The sequence below is a fragment of the Acomys minous genome, assembly GCF_964271855.1.
Source record: "Acomys minous genome assembly, chromosome: 5".
NCBI classification, from domain to species: domain Eukaryota; kingdom Metazoa; phylum Chordata; class Mammalia; order Rodentia; family Muridae; genus Acomys; species Acomys minous.
In genome coordinates, this window is record NC_140494.1 from 28356588 (window position 1) to 28376892 (window position 20305).

At 41.5% G+C, this 20305-nt stretch overlaps 1 protein-coding gene across 5 annotated transcripts in view; it reads right to left on the reverse strand.

Moving 5' to 3' along the window:
* Positions 1–20305, reverse strand: part of ODAD2 (outer dynein arm docking complex subunit 2) — a 149863-nt gene that overhangs the window by 63743 nt on the left and 65815 nt on the right. For all 5 annotated transcript variants that reach the window (XM_084781068.1, XM_084781069.1, XM_084781066.1 and 2 more), the window contains one exon: positions 7927–8041. In XM_084781068.1, coding sequence (XP_084637194.1) covers positions 7927–8041 — 115 coding nt within the window. The remainder of the gene's footprint in view (positions 1–7926; positions 8042–20305) is intronic.

Consider the following 20305-nt stretch of genomic DNA (forward strand, 5'->3'; position numbering starts at 1 on the left):
GAAATACCCCATGCTTATGGACCGGTAGGATTAACTATAAAAATGGCCACCTTACCAAAAGCAATCTGCGGATACAATCCAATTCCCATCAAAGTTCCAACACAATTCCTTATAGTCCTTTTTGAAAGAGCAATTCTAATTTCATACAAAAAAAAAAAAAAGAAAAGAAAAACAAATATCAACCCAGAATAGTGAAAACAATCCTGTACATTAAAATAACTTCTGGAGGCATCACCATCCCTGATTTCAAGCTGTACCACAGAGAAATAGTAATAAAAACCAAGTGGTATTGGCATAAAAACATACAGGTTAATCAATGGAATCAAATCAAAGACCCAGAAATAAACCCACACACTTACGGACACTTGATTTTTGGCAAAGGAACCAAAACCATACAATGAAAAAAAGAAAGCATCTTCAACAAATGGTGCTGATATAACCAACTGTCTGCATGTAGAAGAATGTAAATAGATTCATACTTATCACTCCGCACAAAACAGAAGGCCACATGGATCTAAAACCTCAACATAAAACCTGATACACGAAGTCTAATAGAAGAGAGTGAGGAAGAGCTTTTAACTCATTGGCACAGGAGACAACTTCCTGAACAGAACACCAATAGCTCAGGCACTGAGGTCAACAATTAATAAATGGGACCTCATGAAACTAAAAAGCTTCTGTAAGGCAAAGGACACTGTCAGTAGAATGAAACAACAGCCTACAGAATGGGAAAATATCTTTACCAATCCTACATCCAATAGGGGACTAATATCCAAAATATATAAAGAACTCAAGAAATTAAACACCACCAAACCAAATTATCCAACTAAAAAATGGGGTGTAGAGCTGAGCAGAAAATTCTCAGCAGAGGAATCTCTTATGGCTGAGAAGAACTTAAAGAAATGCTCAACATTCTTAGCAATAAGGGAAATGCAAACCAAAATGACTCTGAGATTCCATCTTACACCTGACAGGATGACTAAGATAAAAAAAAAAAAAAACTCGACACACACGCTGGCAAGGATGTGGAGGAAGGGGAACACTCCTCCATTTCTGGTGGCAGTGCAAACTTCTACAACCACTATGGAAATCAGTCTGGAGGTTTCCCGGAAAATTGGAAATAGTACGACTGCCAAGACCCAGCTATACCACTTCTGGGCATATACTCAAAAGATGCTCCACCACACAGCAAGGAGATTTGCTCAGCTATGTTCATAGCAGCTTTATTCATAACAGCCAGAATCTGAAAATAACCTAAACGTCCCTCAATCGAAGAATGGATAAAGAAACTTTGGTAAATTTACACAGTGGAATACGACTCAGCTACTAAAAACAAAGGCAAATAGATGGAACTAGAAAATATCATCCTGAGTGAAATACTGCAGACTCAGAAAGACACAGATGGTATGTACTCACGTATGAATAGATATTAGCCATAGTGTACAGAATAACCATGCTATAATCCACAGACCCAAAGAAGCCAAGGAGGACCCGTGGGAGGATATTTGAATCTCACTCAGAAGAGGAAAGAAAATAGACATCTGAAGTAGATGGAAGGAGGGATCTGGATGGGAAAGGGCATGGTGGAGGGTAAAAGGGGTGGGCATCCAGTGTGGGGAGAGCGAGGGGTGATGATGGATGAGGAGCGTCAGCAGAGAGAAGGGAAATCAGTAGGAGGGGCATCTGTGGGACAGAGGAGACTCCCGGGAGTCTATGGGGATGACCCTAGCTGAGACTACTAGCAGTGGGATGATAGGAAGCCTGAATCCACCACCTCCTGTACCTAGGTGGGACTTCCAGTAGAGGGAGAGGACACCACCCATAAAACATTCCATCCAAAATTTTTTCTTGCCAATAAGAAGCGTAGGGATAAAGATAGAGCAGAGACTGAGGGAATGACAAACCAACGACTGGCCCAACTTGAGACTCACTCCCTGAGAGAGAGCCAGCCCCTGACACTATTAATAATACTCTGTTACGCTTGTAGACAGGAGCCTACCATAACTCTCTTCTGAGAGGAGTCTTGTGGGAGAGTGGAAGGAAGGGTAGGAAGAATGGAAAGGACACCACAAGAAGACCTACAGAGTAAATTAGCTTGGGCCCATGGGGACTCACAGAGACTGAAGCACCAACCAATGAGCATACACGGGCTGGACCTAGACTCCCTACACCTCTGTAGCAGATGTGCATTATGTGGGTCCCCTGACAATGGGAGTAAAGGCTGTCTGACTCTGTTGCCTGCTTGTGGATCCCTTTCGTGTAGCTGGGCTCCCTTGTCTGGCTTCAGTGGGAAAGAATGCACTTAGTTCTGCTGTGATTAAGTGCTAAGATTGAGTTGGTACCCCTTGGGGGCCACCCCTTCTCTGATAAGGAGAAGATGGGACATGAGAGTGGGACTGGGAGGACAGGAGGGAGGGGGCTGGGATCAGGCTGTAAAGTAATTACATACATACATACATACATACATACATACATACATACATGGAGGAAAAAGACACTTGCGTGCTGCTGAAAAGGTCAGTAATTTTTTTTATTATCTTAAAAATCCATCACATTTGTTTATGTATGTCATAATCACATAATTGTAGTACAAGTGCAATGCCAGCATGTATTATAAATCACTACCTCAGTCATCCACAACTCGTTACTGAAGGATTTGATTCTGGGCCTCTGCTGACTGGCTGCCTCATGGATATGGAGAAGTAAGTAGTTTCTAATTAGACCTAAAGCGTTCACTAGAAGCAAATTTAACATCTCACTCTCTTGAATAAGTAATCAATCGCTTATTCTAATGAATATGTTCTAGCAGTCCAAAAATAGGCACCATCTCTTTTGAACAGTTACCTTTCCCCTGGGTTTCGTGACATCTGAGTCGCGTGGCAAGGTTCCTGGCATAGCAATGGCTTGTCTGAAATCAGGGGCTGGGGCTTGTCCCTCAGCTCTGATCTATGACTGTCAATGACTGTCAGAGCCATGAATCCAAGCAGGGGGGTTACTAATTTCACAATGGTCTCAAATCCTGCGCTTTAGGGCTAGTAAATCTAAAGCTGCTTGCAAAAGTGTTACCTGTGACAACTGAAAGCAGGTTCCATACCACATGAATAAAGGAGCAAAGGGTTCCCTACTAGACAACGGCAGGGTCTAGGGGCAGACCTAGGGAGGGGAGTGGGCAGGAAGCATCTGCCAGGCCTTTTCCATCTCCCTCCTTTTACTGTAAACTAAAAGCCCTGGTACACTCCAGCCAAGTTCTTTGCCCATCCCTCGGGATTTATGATCTGATCAGCAAAAAATTTCAGCTCATCTACACACCATAAAACAGTGTACAAAACTCTGGCTACAAGTGCAAACCTGGGTGTAATCACGTGGGGAAAGTTCTGGTTAGAAAAATAACAGCAGAAGGCAAACTCACAATGACATGAATCTTGGCCCACATTATTTCAGATAACCCATTGGTAGTTAATTCAAAGATACACTGCGTTTATATGCAATTAATATTATGCTGCCTACAAGACCTATGGGAGCTACCCCCAAGTTTCTACTAATGAGGCAAAGGAAGTTTTATTTCTTTTCTACATGAAAGAACATTCTCAAGGCTCCAATGAAATTTCTCTTTCACTTCACGCCATTCTGTTTTTAAACACTAGAGACTTGATTACATAAATAACCACATACCAATGTGCTAAAACAGGACTCAGCCAAAGAAAATTAAAGACATAAAGGCAGCCTGGAGGCTCACATGTATAATCAACCCAGTGCTCAAAAGGGTAAGACAGGAGGAGGGCTAGGAGTCAGAGGCCAGAGTGTTCATTCTTGACTTTGAAAAAATTCTATTAGTTACACCCCAAGTGCTCAGTAGGGCCTGCATCTATTGGTGGTACGACATAGGGAGTTTAGAAAGGATAAAACACAAATGGATGGGAATTTTTTTTTAATGTTCAACATCCTTGGCCATCAAAGAAATGCAAACTAAAGCTACTCTGAGACTTCATCTTATCCCAGTCAGAATGGCTAAGATCAAAACAATGATCGTTAATAAATGCTGCTATCAATGTGTCAAAAAGGGGAACACTTACAGGTGCAAGTGCTGACTGTTACAACCACTAAGGACATCAGGGTGGAGTTTCTTCCAAAAGCTAAAAGGAATTTACCACATGATCCAGATATACTACTCTTGGGTGTATACCCAAAGCACCCTTACATCGTACTACAGAGACACTTGCTCATCCATGGTCAATTTTGCTCACTTAAAAATAGTCAGGAAATGGAAATAGCCTAGCTATCCATCAACTGATAAATTGGCAATAAAAGTGAGGTACGTTTAAACAGTGGAATGTTACCCAGCTGATGAAATTATAAAGTTTGCAGGTAAATGGGTAGATCTGGAAACAATAATTTTGAATAAAAATAACCCAGACCCAGAAAGACAAATGTGATTTTGTGATGTTCTATTTGAGTCTTCAGATATGTGTGCATTTCATAAACATTAGTAAAGAGCCATAGAAGACGGATCTCAAGGGAGGGGAGATAAAATGCAATGGTAAAAGACTTAAAGGGAACTAATGAAACAGGAAGAGTTAAATTGGGGTAAGGTATAGAAAAGATAACAGATTAAAGCGTCAGAAAAAAGCATATGGAAACCTACTACTGTAAAAGTTTCTGAAATATATACATACACACACATACAAAAAGAGTTTAAATGGAAAGTTACCTTATAACAGGCCAACAAAGCTCCTACTAGATACTACAGGCTAAAAGCTCAGTCCTAGTAATGGGTTACCTCTTTCAGAATATTGGCCAGTGAGTTCTCAGAGATCCCAGACATTACAGGTTATTGGTGATGCTCTGGGTTATGCTTCAGAGCATGATGGGAAGCCCATATGTAGTTGCAGGAGATACTACAGACTTGAATCAGAACTTGCATGAATTAAGCCATCTCTCCTCGTGCTGAAAGGATCTACGCATCCTAACAGAGGAGAAGAGAAACGATCAACTTGACCTAACTGTGAAATCTTGAGAGCTACAATCATGACTGGCTTGCCAAGAAGCTGGCACAGCAAAGACACAAAATGTCATGGGAGTAACTAACCAGTTTCTGATTGGATTTGAAATGTACTGCACAAGGTGAAAGTCATACCTACCACTATTATCAGAGCCAAGACTCTGTGGCCCGACTCTATGGGAGGATTTACAGCTATCCCTCTGCTAAGTGCACATAGTAAACTCCCTATTAATGACTTATCCTCATTGGCATAGATAAAGCATGTCTCCATTCTCATCAAGAAAGAAACTTCTTTCTTCAGCAGATGGTGATGGACACAGACCCACAACCCCTATGAAATGTTCAGCCATAAATAGAACATCTATGCTGCACTTCCTCCTCCCAAGGATCAGGAATCTTCGTGGAAGAGGAGACAGAAAGATTGAAAGTTGAGGCAAAGGATGCGTACAAGAAAACAGTGGTCTCTGGACACAGAAGAGCAGTCGGTTCCCCATAGGAGCTTATGGCAGCTGTGACAGCATTCAAATTCAAGCCACACAAAATCCCAGCATGCAACAGGGTATTGGCAGGAAGCTCCACAGCTAGATGAGAAGCTGTTGTCAATTGAGAGCTGCCGGGGAAGGAAGAATAATTTATTTAACGGTGTTTCCACTTGTTGGTCAACCATGTTCCAGGGGAAGGCCACACAGTCAGGACATTAAAGGCAGCACAAATTGGACTTGATGGATTTTTAAAAAAGAGGGCACAAAGTTAGACGGGTGTGGAAGGGGTAGATCTGGGAGAAGTTGAATAAGGACTGACTATGAATAAAACACATTATATAAAATGTTCAAAGAACTAATGAAAAATTACAAAAGAAAATGTTGTCAAGCCTAATAGTAGTGTGATTGTTTTCTTTTGTTCCTTTAATTTCTGGAGATAGAATGTTTACATTTCTGTAAGGTATACAGACAGTGGCCTGTTGGTTTCCCTGATGGGCACTTGTAGATCTTTCCAATTTCGAGAGTGCCTCGTCTATAGAACTTTTTCAAGCAACAATGACTGAGCCTTCTCCTCAGTCCCCTCTTCCCGTTGTCCCATGCCTTTATGTCCTACCTTCTTTTTACTTCTTACATTCTAGGCTATTACTAGACTCCCAGAAAATTATCCAGCCATACCAGCCTTAGGAGGAATGTTCCTTCTACTAAGTGAATTGTTTTATCAGATCATTTTATCAGATCTCATTTCATAGCCCAGGCTGATGTTTTAATATATAGTCCTGGCTGACCTTGAACTCATGGTGAACCTCCTGCCTCAGGCTCCCCAAGCTCTGGGATTACAGGTGTTAGCTACCATGGTGGGCTTGCTTTGCCAAGTTACTGTTCAAAAAAACCAACAACAAAAATAAAACCTTTCCTTACTCAGAATTTTTGTTGTAAGGTCTATTTGGACAGTGTTCTCCATTGGATATTTAAACTTTTAAGTATATATTCTACACTTTACATTATCTCTGTGTCCTCTAAAATTTGTTCTGCTAATCTTGATTTGTCTTTTAATACCAGAGGTGCCACTGCACCAAGCCCCATTAATATTTTTAAAATATTTTATTATTGTTTTAATGTTTATGAACATTTATAAAGGAAGGGCTGGGATGACAGATGAAGGAACTGCGAAGAGTTACTCTATAGCAGGGCAGACACACTGTAATCGCAGCATTCAGGGAAGCAGGATTTCTGCAAGTTCAAGGCCAGCCTGGTCTACAAAGCAAGTCCATATCAGCCAAGGCTACACAGGGAAATCATGTCTCAAAAACCCAAAAACCAAAAAAAGAAAAGAAGAAGAAAAAGAATTACCCTACAGGCACATGATATAATAATTTTTTAACTCATAGACTACTTTCTTGCTTCCTAAGTCATATTTAAAATTTATATTACAGTTTTGTTAGTATTTTAATAGAAAGCATATTTACGCCTACTGCAACTTTTGTGAGACATGATGACACTGATGAACACATTCCTTAAATAAATTTATTTTGTATTGCTGTGTTGTTTAATGCAGTATGAGTTGCCTATTACTCTAATATCTATTTTCCTCTAGATGAACACTTGATACCTTTATCATTTTTCATTTATTTCTACTGTGATAAAAATATGGTTCATTAATGATTTTATAGTAGCAAAATAAAAGTCTACTCCTCGCCAACCTCACAGCTCATTTTTTTTTTCACATTTAGGTCATTGAATCTTTATAGAAATTAATCCTTTTGAAAATATTTAGTGTCTTAAGAGTCTTTAAGAGAAAATGTGAAGTAAAGGTAAGGGAAGCAGGCTGGGTGTGGTGGCACATACCTAAAGTCACAGCTGCTCAGGAGGCTGAGGGAATAGGATTCCAAGTTCAAGGCCTGCCTGTAAGCTGAGGTCAGCCTGGCAGTGAGCAAAAGAAAATAAAAAAGAGAGGCTCAGTAGTGGAGCACTTCCATTGTACGTATGAGACCCAGACTCCATCCCAGGGCCACAACAAGAGAAGCAGGCTGAAAAGAGATACTTGAAGAAAATAATAAAATGTACAAGTGAAAACCAAAGTAACTAACAAATAGATTGCTCCAAAAAAAAATGGAGAAACTTTTGATCCTGCCACTAATTTGTTAAGTGACCTTAGTGAGGACACCCTGCTGTTCCTTCTGCTGTAACCCTGGGAAACCAGCCACCAAATGCAATGCAGTCAACTGCCTCATGCCCTCAAAGACAAGCACAGGACTACATTGCTGCTACTTTTGTCTAGGTTCATGTGCTACTTTTCAAACGACCAGAAGAAAGCATAACTATTTAGTTGCCCTTTTCTACAAGATCAATCAGACCGAAAGTGACTTCATATAAATGTCTAGCTTGTACCGACACTTTTCAAGTGTTCAGAAGTTCTAGAACAAACCAGCTTGCAATCCCTTCTACCTTTGCGTTTTCGATGCAGGGACAGAGTGCCCATGCTGCACTGGCCTTCACATCTGGGTGTGGGTTTTTGAGCAGGGACCACAACAGCCGAACTCCATCTAAGCGATCAATTATCCTGCGGAGAAGCCAGAAACAGTGGTGTGAACTATAGTCTGGGAACAGGTGGGAAAATTCAAGAGGCCCCCTGGGCCACACAATTCTAGTTCCCCCCCCAGACATTCTTCTGGGGTCTCTTTTGATCAGCACTCCTGGAACAGCTGGACATATGCGCTACTGAATGCTCAAGTCCGCTGAGTTCAGCTTCATGACTCGGAAAGCACGCTGAATGATAATTGTGACTCATGGAAACTAAAAGCAAGCCACATAATGTCTTAATTGGCTGTACACAGACTGTTACCTTTATGTGAAAATACTGGTTTCTTCCACATAACAACATCTAAATACCCTGCAAAGCAAAATAGGCTTGCCTCAGAATTGCGCCCATACCTTTTTTATTTGGCCTGTGTTTAATTGACTTACCTTGCAGTCTGACATAGTTTAAACTCCTTCAGTCCTAATCTAGCATTAGGACTTAAAGTCATCACAGCACACTGCATCTTTTGTCGGGCACAAATAACACATAACTTGTTTTCCATGTGCTTCCCTCTCAGCAAAGCCTAGCACAGCCGACAGTGTTGTAATTACTTAAGCACACTGTAATCAAAATGTCTTCATGACTAGCTGAAAAATGAATTATCATCAGAGCCATCTCTGCGCCATCTGTCTTCTGTTTATGTATCAATCAGCGCAGGGAACATAGCCTTGCAATAAGGTCCACAGAGTACTGGGGCTGGAGGAGAAGGCCAAACAAGCCTTAATGTCCTTCACAAACACGGCTTTGTTCACAGAGATGCATTAAACTCAAAGCAGATGAGGAAAGATAAGGACCGTCACAATTCCTTTGACTTTTAATCTCCAGTTCAGTTGAACACATGCAGCATTTAGGCCCAAACAGAGTAAATTCTATAGCTTTTAAAATGCCATTCAAATTCTTCCTTTACAGTTGACATTTGAAGAAATCTACGGTTCTTGATTACTCCAGATGAGTTTGCCAGGGAAAGAATCTGTATTATCCAACAGTTCCAGGCGGGTCATAGGCAGCTTGGTGAAGTGATGCAAACAGCCTATAGTAAGATAGAAACTGGTCCCCACCTCCCTCCCCCATCCCCAGTCCCTCTCTTTCTTTTTAGGAACTACTCTTAAGAAAATAGCTCCTCCTACTGAGGGTCACTCAGCACTAAAGAACCCTTGCTGCTCTCCCAGAGGTCTCGAGTTCAGTTCTAGCACCCAAGTTGGATAGCTCTCAACTGCCTGCCTGTAACTCCAGCTCCAGGAGACCCACCGATCTCTTATGGAACATGGCCACTCACACATAGACATACATCCTATTTTTTAAAGTAAATGGTAATTAAAAACAAATAAGGAGAAAAGCAATTCAGGAAGTCAGTCTATATCAACTTCTATCCTCCAAATACATACTGACATGTGCACATACAGGAGCATGTATATATATTATACACATGCATAAACACACACACACACACACACACACACACACACACACACACACACACACACGACATTCTTTTCCCCCAAACAAAATTTTACAATTAGCTACAAAAATTTTGCTGTCCACGGTAAAAGGGGGTCCACTGTTCCCCTCTTTCACTCTGTAGCCTCAGAGTCTCAGTAGAACAGGAGTAATAGAACAGTGTGAGAAAAACGCCAAAACCAAATGGGACTGAGGTAAGGGAAGCAAACCGCACAGGTTAGCCCTCCCCCCACCCCCATCCCCCACCCCTCACACACGCATGCCCCCTCCCCAGCCTGGGGTCGCTGTTGGTCGCTGATGGTCTTCGCTCCACCATCAGCTCTGCTGCAGAACACACATGCCTTGGTCTGAGGTGTTTCGCTTGTCTCCACTCCCATTCCCCCTACAGGTCCCTCGGAAGGCTTGCACAGAACTTCTGCACATGCTCCCTATGAACCGCGACCCGTCAACCCTCTTGAGCAATTCACAATCAAAGGATCTTTTCAGGACTAAATCATCTCCCATGGCTTCCTGATGCCTGGGTAGTATTAATTCAGTAACTTTTTTTTTCTCAAAAAACTGATTTACTCCTTCCAATTCTCTTATCCAAACAATTGCTCATAAAACTCGAAACTATTTACTAAACACTAAGGACTAGGCATTCAGAAATAATAATAACTACATTCAACTCTCCTTACCAGAGTTCACTATGTTCTCAAAACTCACCACAAGCATCACATGAGCAAATATTGAATGGCCGGGCTGGTGCAAAAAGGCTTCTTCTTGTGAGCCTCTGCCCCATGCTCGCATTTTCATTAGTTGACCAGACAAATCCTGTCCTACGTATGCTTTAAAATGATAGCTACTGAACAAATATTGCACAGCACTCTAGCTCGCCCTCAGACAACGTTCATCAAGTATGAGCGTTTGAACGGCACAGTGCAGCTTTCTGGTGCTTACAGATTCTGGGTGATGCTTTAGACTCTTCTTTAGTGGCATTTGATGACAGCATCACCACCAGTGCAAAGCACAAAGGTACACTAACATGGCATAAAGAGATATCAAAAGAACATCTGTTTGCAGGGTAAGAGGGCAGGTTGCAGCTGGGCATGGGGGGGGCGGTACACCTGTCATCTCCAGCACTGGGAAGCTGAAGCAGGAAGACCTTGAGACCCCATGTATAGTAGTAGTAGTAGTAGTAGTAGTAATAATAATAATAATAATAATGTAGACTGTCACCTTTCTTGACCTTAGCTAGACATGTGCCCTAGACAGTTCAGAAATATTCTGTGTCTTCCCATGTCCAAACCTCTGAGTATAAAAATGAAAAGATGGTCACAATTTTTAAAGACTTTCCTTTTTAATTTGGGGAGATAGGTACACATGAGTGTAGGTGTCCTTGGAGGCCAGAGGCATCAGATACACCCAGAGCTGGAGTTACCAGGTGGCTGAGCCAGCATGAGCGCTGGGAACTGAGTGTAGGTTCTCTCCGAGAGCAGCATGTCCTCTTAACTACAGAACCATTTCTCCAGCCCCTGTAATTCATCTTTACTTATTAATAGGGTACAGGGCGTCCTCAACACAGAGTCTGCAGAGAGGAGGACTGGCTGCGTGCTAACTGTCCTCCAGGGAAGTACAGTCTGGGGAAGGACCAGGAGCCACTGCTGAAACAAGTGAGTGCGTATGTACCAAGTGCTCAGAGACGATGCAACTACCCAGCACAGGGAAGCCGCTCTTCACTGGCAATGCCAGTGTGATCTGATGCTCTGGGCCTATGTGCACATCACCTGAAAATCTCAGACTTGGGAGACCTGAAGCAGAAGATCTGTAGTTCCAGGCCAGCTGAGACTGCACAGGAGATGCCTTAACACAAACAGGAGAGCAAAACAGGGTGGGCAGTGGTGGCGCGTGCCTTTAATCTCAGCACTCCAGAGGCAGAGGCAGGCAGAGTTCTTCTTCGTTCAAGGCCAGCCTGGTCTACAGTGTGAGAACTAGGACAGCCAGGGCTAAGCCAGAAACCAAGTCTTGGGAAAAGAGAAAAAGAAAAAGAAAAACAAAAAACCAATCCCCCTCCTTTTACAAATCTACTGGTTTCCCTTAAGTTTCTTTTCAGAGTGTCTCCGCTCACTGCCTTGTGTGTCATGGTGTGTTGCAATCTCCCTGACAGAGGCACTCTGTAAGGCACGCCATGCGCAGACCTGTGACCACAGCCTAGCATCTGAAACAAGACAGTTTTTGCTTGTTTCTTTTTTTCAATAAACCAGAGAAGTCTCTCCCAACCCGAGGCTCTCACTCACAAAGCACATGCCTCCAATCTAACTCTAACCAGTAATATTTTTATTTGAAATTGTCTCTAGATTGAGCTTGTATTTACAAAAAAAATTTTTTTCTTTATAAGTTTATTGCTTCTTGTGAAACAATGGTGGTCTCAGAGGTGATATTAATTTAAATACCTAACCATTTTCTATGCATTTATGCACTTTTTGTAGCTCTTAAATTTGACTGCCAACTTGTTTTGAGATCATGTCCAGCAGCAGTGGCTCTCCTCATTCTGATAAAAGGGAATTTTACCTTCAGCACTCGGCATCACAAAAACAAAGCTGACATGCATTTTCAGAATCTCCTACTTCACCATAGAAGTCAAACTGTGGCAGAATCACAGCGCTAAGGAGACGACCAGGTGTTCAATTTACGGATTTAAAAACAATTACTAGCAGCGCCGTGTTTGGTGGCACATACCTGGAGCTCCAGTACTGGGAGATGAAGGCTAGAGGGTCAGCTGTTCAAGGTCAAGCTCGGATACACAGAGTGTATGAGGCCAGTCTGAAGTACATGAGACCCTGCTCAACCACCCCCAACACACACACACACACACACACACACACACACACACACACACACACACACAAAACACCCAAATTTGAAAAAGATGCAGCTGCTTCTGTTTTCTCGTCTCCCGCGTTGTAATAACACTGCCAGAACTAGAAGATGTCTGCCTGGCTCCCTGGACCAACAAGGCCACAGATATAAACAAGTTTTGCATCATGGGCATGGGTAAGGCTAATGGTTCTTCCTGGGGGGAAATGTGTTTTGAGATCAGAACTCTGCATGCTTCGCAGTAATGTCACACCTCTAAGAGACGCTTCATCGTTCAGCATCCAAAGCTCAGCCCATTGTTTAGTGATGCCGGCGACCCTTGACCCTCCATGGTGAACATGCGAGGCTTTGTTCCCTTTTCACTGGGCACCTACCCCCCGCCCCACACACACACAGGTCCTGCCCAGCAGCCCTTTTGTATTTTGCAGCACGGGCATCTTGTAATTCTCGTCTAACAGAATTATTTTGTTGGACGCTGTGGAACAGAGTCTTCACAGTCCCTGCGCCCCTCAGCTTGAGCAGTGGGCGTTCTGTAGTCCCCTCAGCAGCTACAGCTTGTCTCAGAGCCCAACACGTGGGCTGAGTGCTCCATCCTTTTGTTTCTGTACCAGCTGTGACCCTGCTGTGAGCAACACACTCTTCCTTCTTAACTCTTCTTTATTACTTATATTTCATGTTATTAAGTGTATCTCTTATCTACTTTGTGATTTTGATCTTTAGCATATCTTTGGAATAGCCTTCTGTACCTCCAAATAAAATATTTTGCTTTTTAAAATATTGTTCTCTACCTATAATTTCTTAATTACTTGAATTTTCTTTAAGCAGCTTTTTCTCCTACAGAAAAAAATAATTGTTTTTATCCTAAAATTTAATATATATATATATACGCCTATATATACCTATATGTATATATACTACATATATACATATAGCTGTATATATGTATAGAGATGTATACTATAGCTACTACATATATACATATAGCTGTATATATAGAGAGATGTATACTATAGCTACATCTGTATACTGTATGTCTGACTTACTATTGCCTATCTGTACCTCTGCCAGAAATGTGTTTGGTTTAGTCTGTAACCTACTGAATATGATTCCTTGTTCTTTTTAAGAGTAATTTGTATAATATATGTATGTAAATAATAATAGAAACTCTAGGCTAATAGTACACTAATTATTAGAGCTAAAGACTTCATGTAATGGGCTTATAGCAAACTGGTCACAACAAGGAAGAGCATTGTAACCCTGTAGACTATTAAAGGCATTTTCACTGAAAATCAAAGGGAAAAACATGACAAAAATGAGAGAGAAGAAATAGGAGTCAAATGCCTGTGCAATGTTTTTAGTGAAACAATATATGTATAATTGGAGTAGCAAGAAAAAAGGATATTTGTGAAGACGATCATTGAGATTGTTCTAAAAATCGATGAAGAATATTAATTCACAGGCCCAAGGATCTCAGTAAACCCCAAACAGAATAAACAATAATAATTGTTTAAAACCCACCTCTGGGCACACATAATCAAATTACTGAAATAAAAATACAAAGAGGTCTTGAAATTAACAGAGGGAACAGGGCATGCCTGAGTCCATTAGGGCTGAAATAGCAGGTGCCAGAACCTGGGCTGACTGCTAAGCAGCTAAGTAGCAGGATTCCCCAGAGCTCTGAAGGCTAAGCCCACTGCAATGCTCTGGCGCTCAGTGCAAGCCTGCTTCCTGGCTCACAGAGGCTTGCTCTTCCATTGCACAAGAGGTAAAGGAGCTCTCTGGGGTCTCTTAAACAGATTCCACCATGAAGACTCCAAACTCATGACATAGGCACTCCCCAAGTCCCACTTCCAGACACCCTCACACTGGGACTAGATTTCAACATTTTGACTTCGGAGGGACACAGACAGTCAGCCTGACAACGTTATGGATAAAGAAGTGTGATACAAAACAAACAGACAAACAAAAACAACAAAAAAGTAATATGATACACAGGGAAGCTGGCCGGCCTCTCAACAGAAAAAGGACAAGAAGACTTTATTAGGATGACGTTTATAAACCGTAGGAAGAAAATTATTAAGTTAGACTTCTATGTCCAGTGAAAAATATCATCCAGAAAATAACAGTAACATTTTTCTCCCTTGTCTCAGCTCTACAGCACCACAGAGACACAGCAAGCCCTCACGTAGGGCAGATTAGGGCAGTGTGGCCTTACCCCAGGACAAGGTCAGAACCAAGAGTGACCTTGGAGTGAGTTCTTCGGTGTAGCAGGAAATAGTCATCAAGTCTCAGATTCTAGACAGGGTAATTAAAGCAACCTTTGGACGTAAATCCCAGTGGGGAAAGAAACGCCGTCGTGTAAAGAGAAAGAATTGTTGAGAACTAACCAGGTAAGATAGTCCGGCTACTGTATAGAGAGTTCGGGCGTTGTGGAAGAGACTAGCGCGGGACATCAGAGGCTGAGCAGGGTGAGGAAGACAGACCAATATGGAGTACCAGTGTCTGACCAGGGGATGGGGGTGGGGTGGGGGGCCGGACTAGAAAGAGCACGTGCTATCTGGAAAACCCGTCATGGTAGTCACAATTTGAATGTGAAACATCTCCCAAAGGCATGGTCAATGAATAGTCAGAGGTAGGGATTGGGGCAAGTCGCCAGATCACGAAGCCTCTGGCCTAACTGATGCATTAGCCAACTGTGGGTTTGTAATGGGGCGGCATTAGTGGGAGGTAGGAGAAAGTAGGAAGTGGGGCCTGTTTGGGGAAACCAGATGACAAGGGACGCATCCCTGAAGGGCCCATCGTGTCTACAGGGCCCTCTCCTCTCTTTCTCCCGTCCTCTGCCTCTCCCTTCCCTGGCACCACGGAAGAAGTAGCTCTGCCTGCTCCGCTGCGTGTCCAGGACCACGCTGCTGTGTTTCACAATAGCTTAAAAAGCGGTGGAGACGGCTATGGAACCTGGGAGCCAAAATAAACTTTTCCACTTTTTAAATGATTTTTCTCAGGAATTTTGTCACTACAACAAAAACCTGAATAACTTGAGGGTGAGTCAGTGTCCCAGAACAGTGAGTAGAACATCTGCAAAGGGAGGAGGCTGCGGAAGACGGAAAATCTGAAGTGCAGGAGAAAGAGAGGGAAGAAAAACGGTGGAGGACTCACGCTGGCCAAGGGAAAGAAGCGCGCCGAGAAAAAGCCGGCAACTAAATCCATGTGATTTAAAAAAAAAAAAGTACAAGCCCTTCCTCAGGAGTTTTAAACAATATAAACATAGATAATATCAAACAATGCAGTTCTCTGGTCTGACTTAACATGTATTTTTGTTGTTTATTTAGCTGGAACTGAATCCCCGGGCCCTGCATACACTAGGCAAGTGCTCTATTGCTCAGCCACACCCCATCCCTAATCATTTCATAAATGATACACAAAACTGCAGCAGAGTATATATTTCCATGGTGAAAGTACAAAAGTAGACCATGTCCCTGGGCAATAAAGCTAAAACTGAAAGGGGGGGGCTGAAACCACAGAAAATGTATCCTCTGCCCTTACTGTGTTAAGCAGACATTGGTAAGAGCATGGTATGTGGGAAATGCACAAAGTTTTAGAAGTTAAGCAACAGTGGCTAACTTCTGTGTGCAAGAAAAAACTCAAATGTCATTATCAGAGACATCAAAGAGAAATGTGTGGACCTGTGTTTATCACAGCACTGGGTACAGTGGTCCAATAGGAAAGGTAAGTCTCCATCCTGCTGGCAAATGCTACTCAGCTATAAAAAGGAATAAAAGGCTATAGTTTCAGGAACATAGATGGAAATATGGGAATTATATTAAGGGAAATAAGACAGATGAAACAAGATGTTACTTGGTCTCAACCATACATGGAAAAACAACTGAGAATGTTCTCCTATCCGAGGAGAGACTAGAATAGTGCTAGTTAGGGGTTGGGGGAGGGGGATACCGAGGAGTCAGATCATGGGTCCCCAATACTGTTCAGCAAGAAGAGTAAGCTCTAGTATTTAGTGTGCTGTCTCTCATCTACAGTAATTCGATATGTACTTTACAAAGAAGGAAAGCTTCTTGTGTTCATGTCTTCCAACACTAGGAGGTGATGCATATTCAAGAGATGGCCCCAGGGCTGGAGAGGTGGCTCTGTGACAAAGAGCACCTGTTGTCCCCGCAGAGGACATGGTTGGCTTCCTAGTACCCCACATGGCAGCTCACAACCATTCTTAACCCAAGCTTCAAGGGGTTCAACACCCTCTTCTGAACTCCACAGGCACCAGCACACAGGTGGTGCATAGATACACATCCAGGCAAAACACTCATATACGAAAATAAAACAAATCTCAAAAAACGGTTATAAAAAATAATTATCCTGACTTCATCACTACACATTGTTGAGTCATCATACTATACCTCGTAAACATCTGCAATTATTATATGCCCACATACTTTCTTTAACCTTAAGGATTTTAAATAGAAAGTGATGGTGAATATTTTGAATTAGTTGAAAATTAAAACAGAACTTAAATTTTCAGATGGTGCTAAAATCGCACTTAAGAGGAAAATGTAAAACTTTAAACAATTATGTAAGAAAAGACTTGATGTAACAGTGTAGTTTTTGCCTTAAAGAGCTAGAAAATGAAGCAAAAAAATTAACAAATGAAATACAATAAACAATAAAAATTAAGGCAAAATTAATAAAGAATGAACAGAAATATAAAAAAATTAAGTCAAAGATAAATATTACTAATAAACTACTAGAGCAAAATAAGTGTTGACAACTTCATTCTGTAAAGGGCCAGAGAACATGTGATTCTGCCATATTTTCTTTATTTTATAAAATAACAAAGAAATATAGCAATCACATAGAATTCAATTTATTTTTAAAGCTGGGTAATTGTCAGGATAGATGTGCCCACTGGTGCAATAGTGGCATAGCTATTTGGGGTCTAAACAACCTTCTTGTGATTTGAGACCGATCTGGTTGTATAAGCCTATTGATGAAGATCCCATGGGTTTAAGGAAGAGCATACTATTGTTCCTCACAGTGGATACCCTGTCAAGCAGCCTTCTAAATGTTTATGATTATACTCAGACTCATACAGTGTTCAGCCTGGGGCAGAGAAGCTCCTTCTTCTTCTTCTTCTTCTTCTTCTTCTTCTTCTTCTTCTTCTTCTTCTTCTTCTTCTTCTTCTTCTTCTTCTTCTTCTTTCTTCTTCTTCTTCTTTCTTCTTCTTCTTTCTTCTTCCTTCTTCTTCTTCTTCTTCTTCTTCCTCCTCCTCCTCCTCCTCCTCCTCCTCCTCCTCCTCCTCCTCCTCCTTCTTCTTCTTCTTCTTCTTCTTCTTCTTCTTCTTCTTCAAGGGTAATAGCTAATGTAGATACTCCTATCAGGCCAAAGTGCTGAAAATAAATGACTACTGAGCACTCAGCCCCAAATAGGATATCTACATCAAATAGACATACACATGCACATGTGCACACATACACAATGGACTCAGGAAAAAATCACAGAAGGAGGGATAGAAATAACTTAAAAGCCAAAGGATGGCAAGAAGTGCCATGAAACTCTGTCATCCAGATATGACACAGCAGTTGTATTCATGGACACAAAGCAGCTATGGCTACTTGTGTGGGCTTTAGGCTTCCAACTTCCCATCATGACTAGAGGAAGTACTCATGAGCTCCCACTTGTCCTGGGCATTATTATTGACTGAATAATTGAATTAAGAGGGGCACTATTTGTTTAATAGTGTAGCCGCTAGAGACCAGTCTGGTTTATGCAAAAAGGAGAAAAGATACCAGAGGGTAGTGTGGAGAAAATATCATTATAATATGTTGTATATGTATATGAAATTATTAAAAAAAAAAGAAAAAAGGTAAGTGGGTCATGAGCCTTCAAGATGAGAGAGAGAAGAGAGAGAGAGAGAGAGAGAGAGAGAGAGAGAGAGAGAGAGAATAAACAATTCATGCCAATAAGTTAAACAAATAAAACGAACATATTTCTTGAAAAAATAGCAGTTACCAAAACTAACTAAAGAGAGAATAGAAAACCTAAATAGTACCACATCTAACAAAGAAAAGAACTCACAATTTACAAAATCAAGCACTAGTAAATTATATCAAATAGTTAGGTAATAAATAATCACATACAAATTCTATCAGAAATAAGGAGGAAATCATTTGCTCAGCGTCTTTATAAAGTCTAAATAATGCAGAAACAAAAACTCGATAAAATATTATAATAAAAAGAAGCAATGCACCTATGTGTAAATGCAAAATATTAAATACCATCAAACTGGATGCAAGAAGATGTGAAAAGGACACTACGCCGTGCGGTCAGTGTGTCTGAAAGCTGGCATTTTATTGGCAGAAGCTAGAATCATCTGAGAGGAGGGGCTCTCGATTGAGAAAATGCCTCTATAAGATAGAATTGTAGTCCAAGCCTATAGGGCATCTTCTTTATTAGTTATTATTGTAGGAAGGGCCAGCCCATTGTGGGTGGGGCCACCCCTTGGCTCCTAGTCAATGGTGCTATAGGAAAGCAGTTTGAGCAAGCCATGAGGAGCAAGCTAGTAAGCAGCCCCCCTCCATGCCTCTGCATTAGCTCCTGCCTCCAGGTTCCTGGCCTAACTTTCCTAAGCTGCTTTTGCTTGAGGTGTTTTGTCACGGTGATAGAAAAGTAGCTAAGATAGCCTGAAGCATAGAAGACTGACACAGCTTCCTCAAAGCCAACCAATTAACAAGCAGAGGGAAAATCATCTGACTATCTCAGTAAAGACAGAAAACTATTCTGCTGAATTGAAAATCCATTTGTGATTTACAAACCAAAGCCAAAACCAACTCTAGGCATGTTTGGAAATTTGAGCATTATAAAAGACAACAACAAAACACAAATATACAACAGCACACAAAATCTGGAGATTTTCATATTTTCTCCTCAAATTCAGTAACAGTTAAGAAAAGCTTGCTCTCACTTCACAGAAAATAAAGTTCTGGGAGGTTTGATAAGACAAGAAAAATAAATAAAAAGCAAATAGCATTTGAAAGGCACACAGACTGGGGAGGTTTGGGAAGCAACCTCTTGTAGATAACATGATTTAATGTGCAGGCAATTATGTTATGTGCCAAAAATTATAAGAAACAAAGCTTACAACTACTGGGGAAAGATTTTTTTTTAATTTCTAATCATAACATAAACAGATACAATGTTTTCTACATTAATATCTATGAAAATATTGCGCTGATAAACTAAACATCCAGATGAGTGGCGATACTGTAGACATGTTCGCAGTCTCAGTGCCATCTCAGTGCAATAATCTCTTTGTCATGAGCAGCAGAAGATGGTGAAGAGAACCTAGCCATTTAAAATACCTCCTGACGAGAGGCACAAGTTGTGCCCAGCTGTGGCTCTAAGGCCACCACCTTCAGAAGTTGACCTCTAGTGAAAGTAGCTGCCTTACTCACTGCAAGAGAAGGCATCACTGAGTGCCAGGGCTAAGAGGCCAAAAGCTGCTGTCAAATGAGGTGGCTGAAGACTGTCTATCACAGACGTGGACCCAGGTTCTCTGAAGGAGCAACAGTCTGACCCCCGAAGGAGGCTGCTGTGGTACCCAGCTCATCTGGAGGGTTTCAACTATCAGTCAGAACATGTTCTGGTTTCAAAAATTATTTTTTTAAACATTTTCCCAACTTAATAGAGGTTCCCAGCAATAGTTATTAAAGTTGTGCAACTTTATAAAAATTTAGATTAAAATGATATAAAATATTATCTAGAAATCCAACCATAGCCCGAAGCATCTCAAAAGCTGAAGGATTCATACTATTTATTGCAAAGCCACGGTGTGGCTTTGGCACACACACACACAAAAGCAAGTCATGGGGGGGGCATTGTTCCTCTACTTGCTTAAGTACCAGCCTGGATAAGGTCTAAAACCTG